The sequence below is a fragment of the Calidris pugnax genome, unplaced genomic scaffold, assembly GCF_001431845.1.
Source record: "Calidris pugnax isolate Ruff unplaced genomic scaffold, ASM143184v1 scaffold45, whole genome shotgun sequence".
NCBI lineage: Eukaryota > Metazoa > Chordata > Aves > Charadriiformes > Scolopacidae > Calidris > Calidris pugnax.
In genome coordinates this window covers 2,079,320-2,101,069 of record NW_015090764.1, presented here as the reverse complement: position 1 = coordinate 2,101,069, position 21,750 = coordinate 2,079,320, and the positions used below count along the sequence as shown (strand labels likewise).

Genomic DNA, 21,750 nt, shown 5'->3' with positions numbered 1-21,750 from the left:
AAAATGCTGAGCTCTCACAGCTGGGGCTAATTTTCAGGATATTGGATCTCCCACGAAGGGAGCTCTTGGTGGTGGTGCCCCTACAGGAGCATCTCTCCCTGGTGAGCAGGAGGAGGTGCCAGGGATGCTCCTGCCCTGGCAGCGAGGTCTTCTTCTGGGGAGGGCCCCTTCCTGGGGGGTGGCTGTGGCCTGTGATGGGCTGCCATTGCTTAACTGTGCTGGGAGGGGAACAAGGGGCTGGTTCTCCTGGGGGGCAGAGGAGAGAGTTAAACGCCGTCGTCATCAGGAAGATGCCCAGGAAGGGCTGTGCTGGAGCCAGGCCAGGCTGGCTTGTGAAACTCCAGGGATGGCTTTGGCGGTCGCTGCCAATTCAATCTGTCACATAAACATCACTTTGTGTGTTCTGCCTCCTGCTGATACCATAGTCATCGAGGGAGAAAAGGAAAACACCAGCCAAAACCCGACCCTCCCAAAGTTAACAGCATAAACCAAAGACAGCCAAAAAAACGGGGAATGCAGCGGGGACTAAGTTAACGGTTTCATTTATGAATGGGCTGGGAGAACACAATCCATCTGTATTTTCTGCAGAAATCAAGGGAACTGATTTACCCCGCTGGGAATCTGTGCCGCTCGTTTGGATTAAAGAGCTCTTTCATTCCTGCATACTTTCCTGCAGCTCTGCTCGCTCCGCACAGGATGACATTCGCTTACTCAGGGGTCAGGCACAAGCTATTTGCACCCTTTAAGTCCTGCTGAAATCCTATTTTGAATACTTAAGCGTGTTGTACGTGGCACATAAAGCCCTGCTGCCTTTGCACAGGACTGAGCTCCTTCTGGAGCTGGAGGTGGGACAGTTGCTGGCTGGTGCTCGGCAGAGCATCGTTTGTCAGCCGGGCACTAATTCTGGGGAAGGGGGTGGCTCCTGGGGGGGGTCCCTTCCTCGGTGAAGGGCGAAGGGTTGGCAGTTTGCAGAAATTGCTGCTTTTTTTTAAATCGTGGGCTTTGCATCATGTTTCAGTTTGTTTTTTAATAGCTTTTTTGGAACTTGCTGTGAGGATCCTGGAGGCAAAAAAAACCCCCAAACCTGGAGAATTCTTGCTTATGGTTTGTGCTCTGCCAAAGAAGCCTGGCAATTTAGTTAACAAGATCACTTCCCCTATTACATGAGTTATTGTTGTTTTTAATTAGAGGTAATGCTGTAGTTTGAATGTACAACACAATGGGGTTTAAAATGCAGTTCAGCATATATACCGAAGATGATTTTTCCAATTATAAACCTATTTAGAAGGCGGATACATTAGAAATGATGAAATGTGAAGCTGCAGATGAGGTGAGCAGGCTGGAATGTGCGTGCACCCCCGGATACGTGCTATCGCACCGGAGAGAGGAGAGCGCTCTGCAAAACAGTTATATATGCATAATTAGTTTAATCTGAAATTAATGCTAATTTCAGCAATTTGCGATGCAGATTCACTATTAGTACTCCAGTCCACTTCCACCCTATTGAGAAGCTGAGGATGCAAAGCCTTAATGAATTCCAGGAGGCTCAGGCCGAGCTGAGCCCCTGTGCCCATTTCAGGGGTTTCTGTGACCCCCCCGTGTGTTGCTTTGGCCCCGGCTCTGCCTCCTGCTTTCAGAGCCCTGCTCAGTTAGAAAGTTGTCCTGTCACAAGCAAAGATGTGATGCCACACACAATATCCCGGCATTCCTGACTCTGCTGCCTCCTGCATCTGCCCAGGTCCTTTTTAACTGCACCTTTGGACAGCCCGGGTTCAGAGCACACGTGTTTTAATTGCAATTAAACCTGCCAGCGACACGCTCAGCCTCCTCTGCGCTACCTGGATGGAAGTGCTCATCGTCCCCACCTCCCACACCAGGGGCTCTTCACCCAAACTGGGGGGGAACACCAAAAGAAAACCCAGCAGGGTGGGTAAGGAACAGCAGGGAAGTGACACTCAAAGCCATTACCCCGGAGTCAAATACGTAACTCCTGGGTTCAGCACAGGGTGGGCCTTGGCTGGGCTGGAAAGGGCAGCGGATACTTGTTGCTTGAGGCGTTGAAATTCTGGGAATTCTGCAAAATATTTCATTGGCTTAAGTTCCCCTTTATTCATTTTTAATAGTTGTGATGATAAAACAGTTACAGTGTGGGCAAAAAAACAAACCAGGAAGACTAAGACCGGTGTTGGTAGGTGAGCATCAGGGATGTTAATGGGCACAGACCTGGAGGCTCTGACTTTGCAGTCGGTTGGTTTTAGCTCACATAGATTTTTCTTTTCCAGAGGCTGTATTTTCAGCCTGTTGTTTAGAGGAGTTTTACCTGATACACCCCAAACCCATAAAACTCCAACCTTGCAAAAAAGCAGGCATAAAATCAGCAGCCTTGTCTTCCTAAAGCAAGGTTGTTTTTTTTCCTGCTTCTGTACCACCTGAAATGTTTGCTCAGTTTCCAAACACAAAGGCGAATGTATTTTTCAAAAGCCAAGCCAATAAAGGGATTGTAACCTTGAATGACTCCTCACAGTAGTAGTCACATGCGGTTTGATTAACTGCAGCACTAACGGAGTATACAAACAAAGCAATTCTGCCCCTACTTACAATTAATGGACTTTATAACCAGCATTAGATCTCCCTTTCCCCTGTCGATTCCTTCTGCAGCGAGAGAGAGACACCTTCAGTATACAAAAGCTCCAAAAACATTTAATATCTACCTTTTGCAGAGTCCTGCAATAGCGAGTGATAGATATATTGTACTGCCAATGGAAACCAAAGAGGCGAAGCTGGAAGTATTGCGGTTTCTGAGTGACCTCTTGGAGTCATTCATAAAACATGGGTTTGTGATTGATTCGCACAAATCGCTTCCTCTTAACCCAAAGGCGGCCGTTCCCACCCCAGGCCAAGAGGGGATGGAGCTGGTGTCTGAGGGACCCGGCCCTGAACCCCTCCAGGGGCTCCCTCTCGCTGCTCCTGGGGGTCCCCCATTGCAGGCAAACTCCAGAGAGCAGATTCCAAAGTTACTCACAGGAAAAGAGAAAGATCCTCAGTGACTTCCATGGGAGGGACTTCAGGCTGGGAACTCCTAGCTTTTGGAATATTTGTTTTACTATTTTATTTTTTTTACAATAAGTGGTTTTCTTAGATACATTAATGTTTTTGTAAAATTGTAGGGTTTTTTTTTTTGGTTAAAGATATGCGGATTTATTTTCTGAGCTAAACGAGAAACTTTGCTTTAAAAAAACCTTTAATTTTTAAAAGAGAAACACTTCAGTTGGCTCAGTTCCTTGTGCCCCTGATCACTAGTCATCTTTAATATTTATTAAAGAGCACTGTGTACTTCATTAAGTACTTTTTAACCCTTTGTTGCAGTGCCTGTAACAAGGCCAGGCGTGGGGGGTGATGGTGGGGAATGTCACATCAGATGTTAGAACATGGCTCACCGGGGGGAACCAGGAGCTGGTGGGTGCTGGTGCCCTGTCTCTGACTGCAGCTTCTGGGGGGGTTCAGGGAGAAATAGGGGTCTCCTCCTGCGCCTCTGCAGCCGTTTGCAGTGAGAGTTTGGGGGACTTTCCAGTTAATGTCAGTTTTCTCAGAACTCGTGTGTGAATGTGCCTGGGCCTGGCAATTTGTTGTGCTCTAAAATCTCTTTTATTGGTGATTCGGTGCCTGATTTAGGCAGAAGGTGTCCCTGGTGTAGTAAAATCCTGGAATTAGTGAATACTTTTGTGTGTGTATCTTTCAAGAGCCCCATCGTGTTTGGCTAGCGTGTTTGCAATCCTCTGGCCATTAACCATTCAGCTAATTGCCCGTGCTCCGTGGCTCTGTGGGTCCATGCAGAGCTCGGAGCAGAGCAGGACCACACGCTCCGTGGCTCCCACCCTGATGGAGCCCTGCCTTGGGACTCCTCGCTTGGCTGAGGAGGGAGGATGTGCAGGTTAGAGCAGGCATTGGAGCCTTTGCTTCCAGCTGGTCCCAGTCCCGTCGTGGTTATCTAAGAGTTGAAAATTGGTGGGGCTGTACCAGCACAGACAAGTCGACGGCAAACAGCCACTTCCCCGGTGTTGGAGAGAGAAATGGTGCTTCCAGCACCAACGGCAGCTTCTCCCCTCTGCTGGGGCTCTCCTGGGTGCCCGGGCTGAACCCGAGTCCATCATGGTGAGCAGCCTTCATTCATCCATCCCCACCGTGCTCATCCAGATCTTACTGGGTCCAAACCCGCGTGTCTCACCACGACATCTCTGGGGCATGTGGATGGGGTGAGAAGAGGACTGTGGGGTGAGCCCGTGGCAAGCTGGGGGCACGTTGGTGCCTCGTGCCATGGGTGGAAGAAATCCCCTGTTGGGGCACGCCGGGGCGGGAGGGATCGCGGGGGCGGCGCGTCGCTTCTGCTCCTTGGCTGAGGGCAACGCGTACAACAAAGCCATCGAACCGTCTCTTCAGGAAAGCGGAGATTGTAAAAGCAGACTTAATTTTGTGCTTCACTTTTGTACCAAAGAGCTGATTTCTGAAACCATTTCCCAGCTCGCAACACATCTCTAGGCATTAAAATGTTGTGAATTTGCTTGTCATTACCAATATTTTCTTTGACTGAAGCTATTGAAACAAAGTAGTCGCCTTTTCTTTTTTTTCTTCAACCTTCAATCTTGCTTCTAAAAGAAGTAGGTCTCTTTTTCTTTCCTCCTTGGTCAAATATAAAAATGATGATAATTTCAAATATTGCTTTAGAATAATTGCTTTCCTCTCTCTTTTGTATGACAACAGAAGCTTGGCCTGATCTTAAATCAGATGCTGGCAGGCAGAGGGCTCTTGACAGCCCTGCAAAATCCTTTAGTTACAAGTCGGCTTTAGCCAATTCTTTATTTGTAAATGACAATTTTCTACAGAAAAATATATGCTTGGGCTTCAATTTTGGAGTCCTAGATTGCAGCCAGGAAAAAATAATTGAATTTTTACACTGTTTTTTTTTCCCCCTCTCTTTTCTTCCTAACTTAAAAAAAAAACCACCACTAAAGTGCAGCTCTGCAAAGCCTGGTTCGGGGCCGATTGAGGGAAATATCTGCCCTGGTTAGTTTGAATGGCACTGGAGGCGGGAGGGATGTTTAATTTGTTCTGCCCTGGGAGAATTTGGGGTTACTCCAGGGTTCTTGTTGGGTGTCTGGGCTCTGCACAGGCTTTGAGCTTGTCCCCATAGCACAGTCCCACTGGGTTTCTTGAGTTAACATGCAACATTGACATCAAAGCACCTCTTCTTGGCAGGGCTAATTAGTTGTTGTCTCCAGTGTAAGGACATTGCCTGCTGTAAGCTGGGGTGTTTCCCTCTGCCCAACCTCATGGGGATGATGTTCCTGCTCCGGGCATGATGACAGCATTGTCCATGGTTTAAGGTGGCCCTCAAGGCTCAGGTGGTTTGGGATGGGCCACCAAAGACACCATCTTCCCCTGTCACCATTGTGGTTTGTGTCCCTGGGCTGAATCCTGCCGTTCTGTGGGTTATGGGTAATGGGTTATCTAATAGTGCCTTCTCCAAAGTCCAGCATCATCCCATTACCTCGTATGGGTCAAACCTGGGGGGCTTTGGGTCTGGAAGAAGAGCTGGTAGTGCGTCGGGGTCTTTGGGAACACTGAGGGTGGGAGGGGGTTTCTGAAGGGCCTGACCCCCCCAGTGGATGGCAATACTGTGAGCATTTCAGCCAAAACCCGTTTTGTGGCAGCCAGAGGACCGCAGCGGTAGCTCTTGCTGTCTTTTGTCATTTGATTATTTTTAAAGTAACTGTACAAATTCCTTTTAAACTGATCCATGGAACCTTAATAGCACATCGCTTCGATTTGATGTAATTACCTTTTGTCTGCCAAAGAGCATGCACTCTGTCTTTGGGAAAAAAAAGGGGGGGATATGGCACGTCTTTTTGAGACAGTAGCTATGAGGATACGACACTTGGACTCCTCTTTCACTTATATTTGCATTGAGACGCACAATAAAAATCATTTATTAAAAAAAAATATCCGGGGGCTAGAGTTGTTATTGAGTGCCTTTACTCAGCCATTTCTCAAATAAAACCAAAACAAGGCAGAGAAAAAAAGAAGTATCTAATCAAATAGAATCTGAATTGCTTTTGTAAAGAAATATTCTCATTAACTGGGTTAGGGATGGCATCTGAAGAATATTTCTTTTCTCCACATACTGTTTGAAATAATCTGGTTAAACCTTTTGCTTGTCTTGTAATTTCTTACAGATGGTCACAAGAACAAAGAAAATATTTGTAGGTGGATTATCGGCTAACACGGTAGTGGAAGACGTAAAGCAATACTTTGAACAGTTTGGCAAGGTAAGTTCCTGCCCAAGTGAGCGCTACATATTTTGAATTCCTCTTCTTTTTTTTGTCCTTTCTTTCTAAAGTGTGTTTTGAAAAACAAAAGTGGAGTGAGGCCCATGTTCAAAGCAGGGCCACGTTTTTTGCCTTTCAGTGTAATTTCTCGAAGCCTCTGTAACCGCTTCTGGATTCCTTTTCCGTTTGTTGCATGTGTATGTGTACGACATTGCCGACACTGTTTACCTTCATTAGAGAAAAAAGAATCACGGGGAGGTGAATTTGTGTATGTTCAGGAAGAATTTGACCCTTAGCTGAATGATTACACAGTTGTCTACTCCATAAAATCAGCCTTCTGTTTACCCCTGGTTCCAGTGGCGAAAGGAGCAGACAGACCTATTTGAGAGAGCTCATTAAGTTGGGAAAATGCCTGAAGGAACCATATGAATAGCAAGAGTAATAGGGAAGTCACTAGAATATCTATTTAATTTCTTATTAAAAAGTCCTTATGCAAGTTCCTTTGGAAACATGTGTAGAATCCTGACATCATTAAAAAGAAAAACAACTTTATGTAAGGAAGGAAACCTGAACATTTCCAGCATTGTCTTCTCGGTGACGGAACAGCTCAGACCCCCTGGCTGCAGCTTAGTGCCACCATGGAGCTTCCATGGAGCTTCCTGCATCCCCAAGGCTCCTGGCTGCGTGGTTAGGAGTCTGAAGAGCTTGCAGAGCCATCTGCTTTGAGTGCAGTTTGTGATACCACCTTCCATGGAGACCCCAGTGTCCGTGGGGCTCTGTACAGCTCGATTCCTGTCCTTCAGAGGGCATCAGTTGATGATTTAGACACACGATTGCGTGAGGACACAGCAGGATGTCCCAAGCCAAGCAGCTCCCATTCCTCGTAGTTAGTTTATGTTTCTTTCATCTTCCCTGAAAAGCCTTGGCCAGGCAGTATTTTGTTGAGGGCTGAAGGAGGGGAGTTTATAAATTGTTCCTGTGCTGGATTGATAGTTGTTTTGCAAACCATTCATTTTATTTTCAATAATAATCTTCGATTCCGGCAGGATGTTTACAGCCTGCTGAGCCTTTTATTAAAGGATTACATGAGCTTTTGGATGTTTCTTCTGTAGTTACTTCTAATTGCAGAACTCTTCTAACCTGTATTTTTGAAGTTAATAATAGTTTCAATATAAGCACTTTGCATATTGTCTGGATGCTGTCTTAATATAGCCTTTTTAATTTCACCATCTGGTAGTTTCATGCTTGCAATTTTACAGTCCCTGAGAATGCAGACAACCAGGCTGCATTTTTCAGTAGTGACTAGCGATTCGGGACGCTTCAGTTCCTGCTTCCGTGCTCTGCCTGTCTTGAGACAGTTTAAAAGAGCTCTGGCTTCCCAAAGGCAGTACTTCTGGAAAATCAGATATTTTTTTTTTTTTTTTCCAAGTGTCTTAATTTGAAGGCTAAAAAATTAAGGCACTGAAAATATTTGCTGGCCGTAGGGGCTACGTCCTGCTGAGGCTGCAAGGTCCCGTCGTTAGAGCTCAGCTCCTGTACGACTCAGGCTCGCGACGCTCGGTGACCTTTTCTAGTTGCTCCCCTGTTTCATGCTTCCCTGTTCTAGCTTGCCAAAAGGAGATGAGTTTGGTGAAGTCGGTGGTGTTCTGGAGGAGAGCCTTTGTGGCTGTGTCACCGTGACTCAACCTGCGTGCTGCCGTTCCAGGTCTCTCCACCACACTTTGCTGCTCATCAGCTGGGACAGTTTGGTTTGTGGGGTGTTTTGAGGTGATGCTCTCCAGGGCTCTGGCTGGGAGAAGATGACTCCAGGAAATGGAGAGTTGTGGTCCAGCTAAATTAGAAGACTCGTTAGTCCACTGCAGTGGGTGGGATGCTGTGTTCAGATACAGTGACCCAGCTCTGGGGCCCTGTAGGAGCTGCTTCCCTCTCCTCCTCGATTCCTCCTCCCCACTTCTCCTTGACTTCCTCGCTCAGGTTGCGAGCTCTTTGGGGCAGGGACTGGTGGCACATCTGTCCCCTGCTTGGCACACAAGCCCTTGCTCTCCAGTCCAGCCATTACGGTGCAAACAATGCATCGAGATCGATTGGCAGGGTTTATATTTGCTTAGCGCTTTCTTAAAATAAAGAAAATTGCATTGCATAATTAACGTGCAGAGGAGCCGCCCATATTTGATAAGAGCATCTCAGGTGACTTGCTCTTTGAAATGCTGAGCTTACTTATTGGTGTGGAAAAAATTGCTTACCTACTGCTGTGATTCTTGAAATCCTGTTTGTACTTGCTGCAGAGAAGAGCTTTGCAACCAGGGGAGGTTGTTTTGGTAACTGGAGGTAGCTCTCAAAATACATGACGTGGTTAGAACAAGACCAGCTCTGGGGCCGGGCGGACTCGCTCGCTGACCCGCAGTTGGCAGCAAAGGGCCTGAAGTATTGAATTTGAAACTGCAGCTTTTTGAAAAGTAAATGCCGGAACCTTTTTCTCCAACAAAAAGGCGATTGCTTTAATAAACCCTCTTCCCCGACTTCACCCGTGAAAATGCCTGCCCGTTAGAGCACCAAAGTACGTGGTAATGATAACTCCTGAGACTTAGATTGTGAAATTCCTGATAGTGATTATTGTTTCTTTCTGTAAAGCCTGGGCTCTGTGTGAGCCCCAGCTTTCATTTTGCGGAGACGGGCATCCCTGGCTGCTGCAGCCTGTAGGGGAAGACTGGGAGAAATTACCTGGGTGAAGCCAAAAGGTTTAACAGAACGAGCACGAAGCCGTGGAATTACCAGCCTCGTGACTGCTGAATGCTTAGAGCTGGTGGTGCTCAGCCTGAACTCGTGCAGTTGTTGGGGGGCTCCCCAGAGAGGCTTGGTTGGGGGTCAGGGTGCTGGGGAGGGGGCTCTCAGTGGGGTGCAAAGGGCAGGGAGCGGGGCTGAGGTGGCAGCTGGTGGGAGGAATATCTGGGCGAGAGTTTGGGGTCGAGTCTTCTCCTTCCAGTGCCTTCAGGGGGTGGGATCCACAGGAGAAATGTGAGGAGGATGATCCAGGAAAGTGAAACTCCAAACCAAGCCATAACCGTTTACAATCAGAAGAAAAAAATAATCCATTGTCTTACTACCTAGTGCTGACAGTCTGATGAAGTTGTTTCTGTGATCCTCTGTTGTTTCAAAGATGTTTCAAACATTCTTACAAACAAAACGAGTTTGTCGGCAGCGTTAACCCGTCCAGGGTCTGCAGCATTGTCCCCGTGCTGACATGTGAATAGCTGGCCGTGGAGACCAAGTTTTAAAAGAATTTGAATGGGGAAGCATTAGAAGTGCAGAGGTCTGAAGGGAAGGGTCTGTCCTCCTGCCCCTGGAGAGGCCACCAGCACCAGAGCCACCAGCAGGGCTCTGCCCGAGGACCTGACTGCTCTACCCCTTTCTGGAAGTGTGAGAGAAACAGTGCTGTCTGAGATCAGGACATATTGGAGCATTTAAGGCTTCTGGTATCATTTTAAAAAGGAAAAGACGGCCTCTTAAAGCCTCACCCAGAGGACGGTGACCAGCAGCAGAAAGCCCCCGGATGCCAATGAACTGCACTTCTCTCGGGATGTGCGTGTTCTGCACCTTTTAAGCTGCAAGTGACTGATGATAAGGGGCTTCTTAGGGTTCATTTTTTACTAGGTAATGCTTCCTTTATGGAGCTCCTGTGAAAGTGGTGTAGTCCTTATTTTGCGACTTGCAATTATACTTCACATGGCGAACTGTGTAATTAGTTTGGAAGACTTATGCCTAGTCATTGGTTTATCCTAATCGGCTTTGGCTTTTCCCAACAACAAAGTGAGCTTATTTTCCTAAGCTGAAACAACTCTGCTCCCTTTGTTCCTCTCTCTTATTGTCTCATTCCTTTCATTCTGTTTTACTGCCAAAGTTTTGTTTCATTAGGCCTACAAGTCATTTCCAATCCAGTGGGCTGCTACAATAAGGCCTTTATGGCTCAGCTGCCCTGGTTCCCATGTCCCTTCTGGTCCCCAGCCAGGACTTGCTGTTTGACATGGGATTTTAACCCTTTCAGTGCCCTGGCGTTGAGTCCAGCTTGGTGGGGTGCGACCAGGCCCAAGGTGTGGGTTGGAGGCATTCAAAATGGAGACATTCCAAACCTGCCTGGACACGTTCCTGTGGGACCTGCTCTGGGTGGCCCTGCTCTGGCAGGGGGTTAGACTGGATGATCTCCAGAGGTCCCTTCCAACCCCATGAGATTCTGTGATTCCTGGAGAAGCTGATGGATCCAAACGATTGCGTGTGCTCAGTAATTGACACATTAATGGGATTGGGCTCCAGGTCTAAAATTGACACATTAATGGGATTGGGCTCCAGGTGTGCACTTTTAGACCCAATCATTGAAACAGAATTCTGAGTAAAAATCTTCTTACTAGAATTCTGTATCAGTCTTGGTGGGAACAGCCCTTTGAATGAAGAAGCTGCTGTGTCCTTCCAGCCCCTTTCCAGCGGGATGGGAGCAGAGGGATGGAAGAAGTACATTCCAGTTGTCTTGAGTGATTGGATCAGCCCATGTATGACTGTAGAAAAATAATGTTTTCTTGTGTGGGAGAGGATACATTTAAATTTAGACTTTTTTTGGAAAAGAATGGTGTTTTTTAAAGGAGATGTGTGAAATAGTTTTGTGGACAAACAATATTTTTGCATATTGTTATTTCAAACTGCTAGAAAAGCAGTGCTGGTGTTGGTGGCCCCAGCTGATGAAAATCTCTATTGGCTCTACATTTTTTCTTTCTTTTTTTTTTTCCTAAAATGACTCTTAGGGAAGGGGGCTATTGCATTTGCTTTTTATTTTAAATTTTCAGATGAAATTGGAACAGACCAGTATGTATTAATTCTGTTTTCTGTTCTGGCTTGCCACGAGGTCCCCCAGACAAATTGTAGGCATGTTTCAGCTTTTGCTTGGAATATGTTGTTTCCTCAGGAATGGCTTTTAAGGTTTGGAAATTTTGAAATAAGACAGAGTTTCTGAATTACCTCTCTGGCTCCGAAGCGTTTTGTACAGTCACTTGTTATTTCCTGTGAGATGCAGAACAGACCGGTGGAATAATAATATCTAGCTTCTGATGGTGGTGGTGTTTTTGTTTTTTTTCTGGGAAACTGTTGAGCTTTTGAAAACTTGTAATTTTCTCACCTCTTCCTTCGTGGCCATGACTTGCCAGGGGAGGAGAGCGACTCATCAGCCCTGTACCGGAGCCAGGCATCTTCTCCCTGGACACCAGCGTGGCTGTGGGCAGGAAAACGTGAGGAGGAGGATTCCCTTCCGTGGCTGTACGGTGTCACACCTTGCGACACGGGGCAGCAGCACAAATAATGTCCGGTTTAACCTTTGCAAAACTAATCTTTTGTAATAAAGTCCCTCTGCTCTCTCCGAGTGTGGCGGGAGAGGGAAGGAGGTGTGATCCATGCTGAGGATTTCAGCCCCATCGGGTGGTTTGTGTAACTTGCTCCCTACTTGCTCTCCCCTCCAACAGCTGGGGAAAAATAAATCGAGAGAGAAAAGCCCTCCTTGTTTGGTGAGGCTGGCTGGGGGGGAAGGAGTTAACGTGCCCATGCAGCATTAAGCACTCCAGTGGTTTACTTTTCCCGGAGACCTCCAGTATGGCCTCCGAAGATGTTATTACAATAGAGTTGTTAGCATGAGAAAAGGTGCTTTTCTCCCCATGGGTTCATTTTGGGGGGATTTGGAAGCCTTCGTGGAGCTGGGGCTGAGGCCAGAGTCAGGAGGTGCAAGGAATTTTGCTTGTATGAAAGTGAAAGCTTAGTTAATTTAGACCTGGCATACAGTTTGAATGTATTGTTACATCTGTTGGACATTGATCTGTAGATTTAATGGTCAATAGGATACATGGATGGTCTATTCTTGAAGTGTTTGCTTTGAGAAAAAGTAATTTTTCGGTTTGAGAAGCCGTTAGCCTTTCACGTTTGTCAGCACTGCATTTCCAGATTCAATATTTGTGAATTGGTTCCATTTTAGGAAATGAAGGGACAGATTTGGACTCTTATTTACATTCTAGTCCGTAATAGCCGGAGTTCCCGAAACATTTGTAAGATGCAGTAAAATAGAGAGTGCGGTGGCATTTTTTTAACTGCTGCTGACCTCGCTGTGCCCTTCCAAAGCGATCTGAGCTCTAGACCTGGTGTGAGAGAGCACGAAACTCGTGATATTCTTCTTTCTGAGTTACCTGGGGGTACCTCGGGAGAAGCTGCTTTAACTGGAGTCATTGCACCTCCTTAACAGAGAGCAAGTAGCAGACAAACACGTCATCGCTGGCAGCTTCTGGTGAGTTTGGGACAATGAAAAACAGTTTGCGGGGGCTGCTCCATCATGACAGTAACACGGAACAGTGCTGCTGCCTCTGCCCTTCACTTGTGCTTTTTCCAGTATTTCTGGATTTCCATGTTTGAATGTCCATGATACTCCCAAGGATAATGAATGTTCCTTTAAATTTTTGCTTTGGCGTGTGACAAAAGGATCTGGGATATAGTGGTCCCGCATGGCCTAAAGCACTTTTTCTTTTTTCTTCTCCCTCCCACGCATGCTCTTTTCTTTTTTCTTTTTCTTTTTTTTTTTTTAAACAAACTGACAAACTTGGTCGTTGCTTAAAAACAAGTCAGTGTTTTCATTCTGCCGATAAAAAGTTGTACACAGGAAGTCAGTTTTTAGGTGGTCTGTAATAAGACATATGTTTTGTGGAAGTGGTTTTGTTATAAATTAGATGTTGGTTTCTACCTGGATTTTATGAAAAGAGGAAACGTTAAGGCAGGATTTGTGGGCAGGAAGGGCTGTATCAGAACTCAGCAGAAGTTTGAAGGACAAGTTTTATTTCCTTTTCTACTCTGGTTAAACGAACCGGCACGGAAGCTTTTGTGCTGTAATGTCACAGCCCGTGTGAGATGGGGTAGTGGTGGTGGCCAGTCGGGGCCCTGAGCATCTCTCTGCTGCTTCCCACCGTGCCAGCCAGGATGTGAAACGTAAGGATTTTTTAAATGCTGCTCCATCCCACCTTGCCTTGCCCTCTTGGTGACGTCTGCAGGGTGTGGGACATGTAAATACACCAACGCTCCTGGCATCGCTATGCCAACAGCTGGAGCATCCCAGCTCCTCGGAGCCCAAAGGGCAGGGCCTGCACCCTTCTTTAAAATGTATTTGTTTTAAGACAGTTCTGCTATATCTTTTTTAAATTTTTTTTTTGGAATAAGGTTATGTCCAGTGCCCTGTGTTCTGTCTCACATACTTCAGTAAGGGAAGGGGGGCAGCGCTGATCCCCTGCTTGCAGAGTCCGATACACCATTGGGGACCCAAAATCCCACCAAGAGCCTGAATGAAATCAGTAACCAACCAGAGCTGTGTTTGGGGATAAAAGAGTTGTAAGAAAATATTTGTGTTTCCTCCTCCAGCAGGTGTGTGAGTGTTTGTTTGTAGTATCTGTGTAGCAGTTTTGCAACTGAGCCAAGCCCATGAAAATGACCTGTATCTTTTTTGAGGCCCCAAGAAAGTAAATTTTGATTTTTCACCCTCACTTTTTATTTTATACAAATGCAATAGGCTATATAAAATACCTAACAAATTTACTTAATCATATTTGGTAACATCTCTTTGGTAGCATTTGGTTCCACTCAAATATGAGAAAAAACTTCTTACTGGTGAGGGTGGCAGAGGCCTGGAAGGGGCTGAGCAGGGAGTGGGTGAAGCCCCCTTCTCTGCCGCTCTTCCAAGAATCACCTGGATGCTGTCCTGAGTAACACACTCTAACATGCTCTAGGCAATCCTGCTTCAGCAGGGGAGTTGGACTAGATGATCTCTATGGTCCCTTCCAACTCTAAAAGTTCAGTGAAACCACAGCGATACGAGCCAGGTAAAGTTTTCTGATAGATATTTCCAGTATATGCCATGAAATTGCATCAGATTCCACTTTGAATCTTGAAGTGCAGCCTCCTGGGCTCTGCAGGCAGGTATTTATAAATGCAGGCACCGCTCCTGCCGTCCATCCCGGGGATAACCTGAGTCCAGAGCATCTCTGCTCTTCTTTGAGTGGCTGCAGCTGAGGGTGCCAGAGCTTTGCCTTGGGGAAACTCACAATTTGACGTTGTTTTTTGAATGGAAAAATAGCAGCAGTTATTTAAAACTTTGTATGTTGTGATTGAAGCCTGCGCTGTACTGCTCAGGAGTTTGGGGTAGGCTCTTCAGCTGAAGTGAGCCAGTTAAATCATAATTGATTGGAGAGTAAGAGTTTGATCAGTGTCATCCTACTCCATAATAAGTGCACCCATACGGAGTGACAGGATGTGAAACGTAAGGATTTTTTTAAATGCAGCTCCAAGTCTGGGCCCTTAAGAAAAGGACTTGTAAAAGTATCCACGAGGAACTTCATACAAATTGTTCCAAATGCGGAAAAATAAAGCACACTTTGCTGCAAGGAGGTGTAATAACATTTTTTCCATGTGGAAATGGTGGAAGTCGTACCACCTTCAAGCAGTTGTTCCAGCCGGGTCTGTCTTTCACCTGGTTGTACAGTGTTAAGGAAATTCCTGGTTTGAGCTCCAGCTGGATTTTTAAAGACTTAGATTTTTCTGACGGAAAACTTCTTCCATCAAAATCATTTTTTAAAGTGGGGGTTCTGTGCAGACCCTGGTGGTTCATGTTTTGTTTGCGTGCTTGTTCTTTTTTATTTATTCCTGTGCTTTTCCATCGGGGTGCTAAAAACCCCCAGGACCGTTCCCAGTCAGTCCTAGAGGTGAAATAGCTGAGATTTGTTCCCACGTGCAGTATTGAGGTATGACCAGTTTAATTAAACTTACGCTAATTCTGCAGGGGTAGAATACGAAATTAATTTGATGTCTGTCTTACACATGTTTATCTCTTATAGAGGAATTTAAGTGTTTTATTTTCTGGGGAAAAGATGTCCCTGAGCATGTTTTGGAAGCAGTGGACCGGTGGCAGGTTGGTGGCCATCAGTCTATGGATGATGGTCCAGTGCCCGGGAGCACGTGCCAGCCCTGAGAGGGGGGTGTGTGTCGTACAGTAGATGTATGTATAAATATAACTTCAGAAACGGGGACAAGGGCAAAGTAGCTCAAATGAAGAGCCAATTAAGATAATCTAAGCAGAATGAGGATTAACTGCCTCTTAATCTGAAGGGTACCTAAAATGCATGTGGCCAGTTCAGATCAAGGAAACACCGTCTCTGTCAGGGACATTGGCAAGGGGCTTGGGGTGGAAAGGAATTAACTGTGGGGTTTTCAACTTGCTGTCCAGGGCAGAATGTTGTTGAAATGCTGGTGGAACATCTCACAAAATATATTTCATTGCTGTAAGGCTTTCACTGGGGAAGTTTGAGGGAGTCGGAGTATTGGATCTCTCGTAAAGAAATGATTGCTCGTATAGAAGGAGTTCACATTTTGCAGCCTTCCTTTTCACAGAAGGCTGAAAACCCTGACAAGTCCATCAGAGAGGAAGCTGCTCTGTGTTTCCTTTTTTTACCCTGAGTCGTGGTGCCCATCGGGACCTTTGCTGAGAGAGGCTGCTCTGAAGGAAGCGGTGAGGCAGGTCCCCGTCCCGCCGGTGGGCGCTGACAGCGGGGTCACGTTCGCACCCCTCTTCCAGGACACTGATTTTTAGATCTGAGCAAAGGTTCCCCTTCGAGCACCTGTTTATTTTAGTGTTGGCCTTACCGAGTGTCTGAGTCTGCCTTGCCTGAAGGTGCTGGGCTGGAGGCTCACTCTGCTGGTGGCCAGTGGGCAAGTGGGCTTGTGGCAGAGCCTCTGTGGCCACTTGCGGGGGATTGACTCTGCTCGAGCGGTGGCTTTTCAGGAGAAGGGTCCCTCTGTTGACTCTGTTACTCTGATGAGTGGTTTGAGCCAGTTCAGATCGTTGCCGTGTTAATTGTCAGGCCTGGGAGGGTGGGAGCAGATTTCGCCGGGGGCAATGGAAGAGATCCAGCGAATTTCCACCCCGCTTCCCCGCTTGGCAAAACCAGCACTTACTGTCACTTTGCATAAATAGGTTTATTTCCGAGGGTCAGCCGTCACCACTCCCCCCTCTTCCCCTCCCGGCCCACCCTCCCCCGAAGGAGAGGAGGCCGACGAGCGTTTAATTTCCCCACCAGCAGGTGCTTGTCATCCATCTGAAGCCGGCTGCCAACATCTGGTGCGATTGCCTCGGCGAGCGCAGTAACAAGGCGGCCCGCAGTTCAAACGCGGGGAGAGCATTGCCTCTTTAATGATAACAAGCTGTTGGCTTCCCCTCGGAGAGGAATTCATCTCACAGATGTTTGTCTAGTTTTGGCAATCTTATCACTATGGCTTTGGCGATTATGCTCAACTGGAGACTATTACTATAAAAGAAGTTTGAACTTGTTCCATTTTTTTTTCGCATTATTTATTTATTTCTCCGTTTATTTCTTTGCTTTCTGGATGTAATTTGTATCGGCGGCGGCGGCGCCGGCCCCGTTACCCGAGCGCCCGCGCGGGTTTTTTACCGCATCTGCTGAACAGTAGCTCGCTACTTGACATTCACCGCTGGCGAGTGTCTTTCAGCCACGCTGACATTTTTAACATTCCCCATCAACAGCTTTGTGGTTTGAACCCTCTATTTAACACTACATTTTCTGGGATTACTTGGCGCTGGCTCTGTCTGTTCTCTCTAATAACTGCAATAGACTTACTATTTCTGCAAAGCGCCCGTCGCCAAGAATGTTCTGGATGGTTCCTTTCGGAGGGGAGCGCCCCGGTGACCTTGGCAGGGGTTTGTAATGACAATGTACCACCATCTTCATTGTTCTGTCTTAAACGTGTCCAGCCTCAGCGGGAGGGTAGGGAACCCGGGGACCTGCAGCCTGGAGGCTTCAGCGCTTCTTGGCTGTTGTTTGGTTTTTCTAACACGCCTTTTTTCCTCTTGTTTTAAGGACACATTTTTTCTCCTGAGCGTGTAGAATTTAATTCTGGTAAATAGGATTTATTTTTGGAAGCGTGCTTGTGAATAGGTGACTCATGCCTGAATGAAGATGTGTCACTGTTGGTGGGGACACCACGTATATAATTTCTTAGGCTATAAATAGATGTCAGCCCAAGTGTTGGTGACACGGTGATGCTTTGCACCGACTCGTTAGCTGCGGAGTGGCTTCTGAGGAGAGTGTTTAGAGTGTCACTCTGCTGCTGGAGCAGTGATTTCTGCCGTGCTTAAGGAATAGGGGTCGATAGCTTCATAAAGTACCAGGACAACTTTAATTGGCACAACGGGAATCAGAATTCAGACGCATTCCCCTGCCCCCGTCGTGGGGTGCATTCGTGTTCCTTCTCTCCCTCGCAGAGGTGGAGGAATTAAATCGGGGAGTTTGGACACTTGTCAGAGCCTGAGGGTCACCTGCCAGGGCCTGAAACTCAGAACTCACAGTTGATCATTTGACGCACACGCTAATTCTGTTACTGAAGGAGATTTTAAGCTGAATGTTGAGGATTAGAGATGACTACGCTTTTCAAATGCTGGAAGTAGCAGTTCCTTCCTCCCGTCGCTGATGCTAAACTGGTTACATGTTGTTGATGTTTGCTCAACACCATTTACCCACCAACACAGCACATATGGTTTAATGTCTGGCTTTTTTTTTTCAGCTTCTGCTGTAGTTACAGTATTATTAAAAATCCATTAAATTTTAATGTACATCATAAAGTATGTGCTCCTGTGAATGTGAGCACAGATAATTATTTCTGATGAATAAACCAAAAGGACAAGTATGTAAGAAGTTCATCCTGCAGCTTTCAATTTTCATTATATACATCTCCTGCAGGGGCAATCGTTGTGATGTTGCAGCTGGTTATTTCTGTGGCCTGGCTCTCCCTGGAGATGGATGATGACAATGCAAACTTGAACTAGCAGAAGTGCCAATGTTTTTGCGGGCATATTTGCAGATAAATGGTTTACCAGGGGAGGTAGCCCTCTGGAAGGCAGAGGACGTGAAGAGCGCTGCGACACAGCAGCAACTTCCTCACTTTGTGTTCAGTGCCTGTCGCCTTGGTGGAATCTTGGAAAGTAACCCAATTATTTCTCATTAAAACAACGCAGCAATCGAGCAACAAGCAAGGTGTCATTGCTAAAACACCACCAGGAAGCCAGGCAAGCTCTTCTTGGTTTCCAGGGCCTGAAGTAGGCAAGGGAGTCATTAAAAATAATGCATTACATTGTCCATAAAGTTTCGTGCGGTATATAGTGGTCCATAGGGGCCTCACCTAGTTTTCCATATATGATACATACATAATGGTTACAGCTTCTCATTAACTTTCCCCTAACACTGAATACGCTTCTCTTTAACACCCCCTTCAGGCTTCACGTTATTTGCCAGGCATTTCCTAATAAGCAGGAACTTAAATATTTATCGTGCTTGCCTCCTGTCCCCACCAAGCTGGAGAAGTTATTGGCCTCTCTCCTGTCTGTTTCATTTCCTATTCCTGAATGCTCTGGACAAAGCCCAGCTCCAGCAGGGTCCAGTCCTCTTGTTGAGAGGACTTTCTTAGGGTTCTCCTACTCTTAAGAATCCACTCTAATATTTCTTGTGTTTAAGAGCGTGTCTGTACCCAGGGAATGAGCCTTGGCGTGGCACAGAAGCTCTTGCAGGGACCTTGGTCTTAGCAGCAGGCCATGGCCTGTAGCTATCCCAAATAAGAAAGCCAGGTTATCCCAGGAAGTCCTAGAGGTCCCACCAAATCCTCTGTACCTATGGTTTCTCTGCGTTTGGGTATTAGCTCTAAAACTGCTCAGGATTTGATGGATCCTCCACGGTGACTTGGTTGCTTTTGGCCCTGGAAAGACGTCGTTCTGGGCTTTGCACTGCTGGTGCTGAGATTTTTTGCTGAGTTTAGGTAAGTTAGTGCTGAGGAAAGGTGATGTTTTTGAGCTGGTGTGGTCTCCAGAGGAGAAAGATGGGGTTATGGCTGCTTTGGCACCACAGTTTGGGAACGCAGCTTTGCAAACGTGGCACTGAGTTGCTGTTATTTTGGTCTCCTTCAGGTCCCCACCCAAAATCTGGGACTAATGGTGTGGGTTTCCTACTGCTGCCGTGCCTGCAGGCTCTCCTGCGGGGGAGCGAGCGTGTCTGTGAGCAGCACCTTGCCATGACCTTGATCAAAGTCACGGCGCTGCTGCGATACCAAACGATGACAAATAAATTCACCTCCGTACGGTTCAGCGTAGCTGGCTTTGTTCCCTCAGCCCCGAGCCTCCCTGCAAAGGATTTTGTTTACTTTTCCTGAAATGGAAGAGGCCCTGTTACATAGCCCTCTTTCAAAAATAAACCTCTGAAAATGAAAACAAAAGAGAAGGAACAAAAATCAGATGTTGTCTGATAATACGGAGCAGATACTGATCTTGAGTTCAAAGCAGCTTGAACCAGAGGTTTGTTTAAGCGTAACATAAATTCTACCATCTTTGGACAGTTTGAAACTCTTCTCTTCCCTTACTTTCGGAAAGCAATCAAAAAAAGCAAATTGCAGTAAAATTCTAGAAGTAAAAGCTATTGATTTTTTGTTTTTTTTCTCCCCCACACTGTCCTCTTCAGTTAGATTTATGCTCCAAAGTTCACAAAGTCAGGCAGGTGCTATGGAAAAGCTGTATTTCATTTGATCTTCTGACTGTATTTTGACTTCAAGAAAGTAAAAAATACTTGGTAGAGACCAGATTGCATCACTTCCAAGCCCAGAAACGGATTCTTGAACTGGGAGAAAGAAAAGGGGTGATAAGGAGCGAAATTCCTGTCCTGCTGTCCAGGGGACCCCCGGAGTGGTGGTGGGTCCACCCTGTGGGGCTGGGGCTGCAAGGTTCATTGAGCTCTTGTTGTATTTATTTATTTTCTGCCCCCTCGAAATGTCTTACTCCTGTTTGGAGCTTGGCAAACCTGCCTGTGGAAATGGAAGCGAGCTCTCGGGGAGCTGTGCTGGCTGTTCCTGGACTCTGGATCCATTTCCTTGGTGGACTCTTCAGGCTGGGATGACTCTGGAGGAGCCCATCGTGTCAAGAGAAAAGACCTGCAGAAATTAAGTACCAAGAGATAGTGAGTGAATCAACATGGCTGGGTTCCTGCTCTGCCTCCCTGGAATGTGACCTTGTCTGCAGACATCCCTGGGGCCAGCTGTGGCGGGGTCTGAGGCTGCAGGAGGAGAGAGAAGGGGCTCAGGGTTTCTTTGGCTGAAGAGTTCAGCTGCTGCTTCCTGCAGAGTGACTCAGGGCGTGCGTTGGAGCAATGGGAATCCCACCCGAAGCAAAGATCTCTCCTTTGCTGCTCCTCCATGTTTCAATGCACACCACGTAGTGCGTTTTACTTTCCTTCTGGTGAATCAGGGAGGTTTCCAGTGGCCAGAGTGTTTAATAATATAAACTTCTTTTATAACGTTTAAAAATATAAACGTTTCCTGTGCTAAAGATGGAGCTCAGGAATATGCCCATGAGGGGCTGGGGTGCTGCTAACCAACTGGGATCTACATGGGAGCACCTAGCTCGGTTGGGGTGGCTTCAGGCTCTCCCTCACCATCACCGCTGCTGGCAACCGGCCCCTACGAGCCGTGAGGCTTCGAGGTTTGGGTCTGTTGGCAAACGAGCCTCTTGGGTGCCATGGACTTAAATACCTCAGTGGCATCAGCAGATACATAAATAAGTAGTAAATGTGATTCCCCATATTCCATATCCAAAAGGGCTGAGGAGAATAAACGAAAACCTCTGCAATGCCAGAGCTGCGCCTTGTTCGTCAATAATTAGGATACGGGTTCCTGGTGAGACATAAGCTTTGTGCGTGGTTGACTCATAGGTCATATTTTCCCTTCCTGCTTTTCTGTTTAAATGGATGGGTTTATATACTGTTCCTTGACCTAAAAATTTGCTTCGTAAAACGTAGAGAAGGTGCAGCCTGAGATAATGCATCTTTTGGGACCGGAGGCTTGCTTTTGACCTCTATTTACATGATGTAAATCAAACTGGAGTAGGGTTGTGGAAATAGGACAGGCCAGCTCTTGCGTCAGGGGCTGCTCAGCCGCAGTCATAACGCCGTGTAAAAATGCTAATACGTAGCACGGATTTGCTGTGGCCTTTGGGTGATCGGGGAAGTGCTCTAAATATAACAGAATTAGAGGTAATTGACGATTTCAGCCAGCTTGTTTGTGGATGTGAACTGGCAAAACTCCTCCAGAGGAGGGGAGCTGTGCGGATTTACACCCCTGGGATGTCAGTGACCGTCACCCCGGCGTCAGCAGCCCCGTGGGCTGCGCTGGTTTACGCTTCATTTTGAACAGTACGTGGCTGGAAAAAACACGTTCCCGTTGAACGAAGGACCTGCCTGTGCTTTTCCATGTCTCATTTCTCTCTGTGATCTCGTGGCCTCCCCGAGCAGGAGTTTGTGGTGAAGCCTGGTGCTGGGGG

At 46.8% G+C, this 21,750-nt stretch overlaps 1 protein-coding gene across 1 annotated transcript in view; it reads left to right on the top strand.

The window, feature by feature from the left end:
• MSI2 (musashi RNA binding protein 2) overlaps positions 1–21,750 on the top strand; it is a 247,878-nt gene that overhangs the window by 85,254 nt on the left and 140,874 nt on the right. Inside the window, exon 3 of the mRNA XM_014964982.1 lies at positions 6,231–6,323. Within this exon, the coding sequence (XP_014820468.1) occupies positions 6,231–6,323 (93 nt within the window). The remainder of the gene's footprint in view (positions 1–6,230; positions 6,324–21,750) is intronic.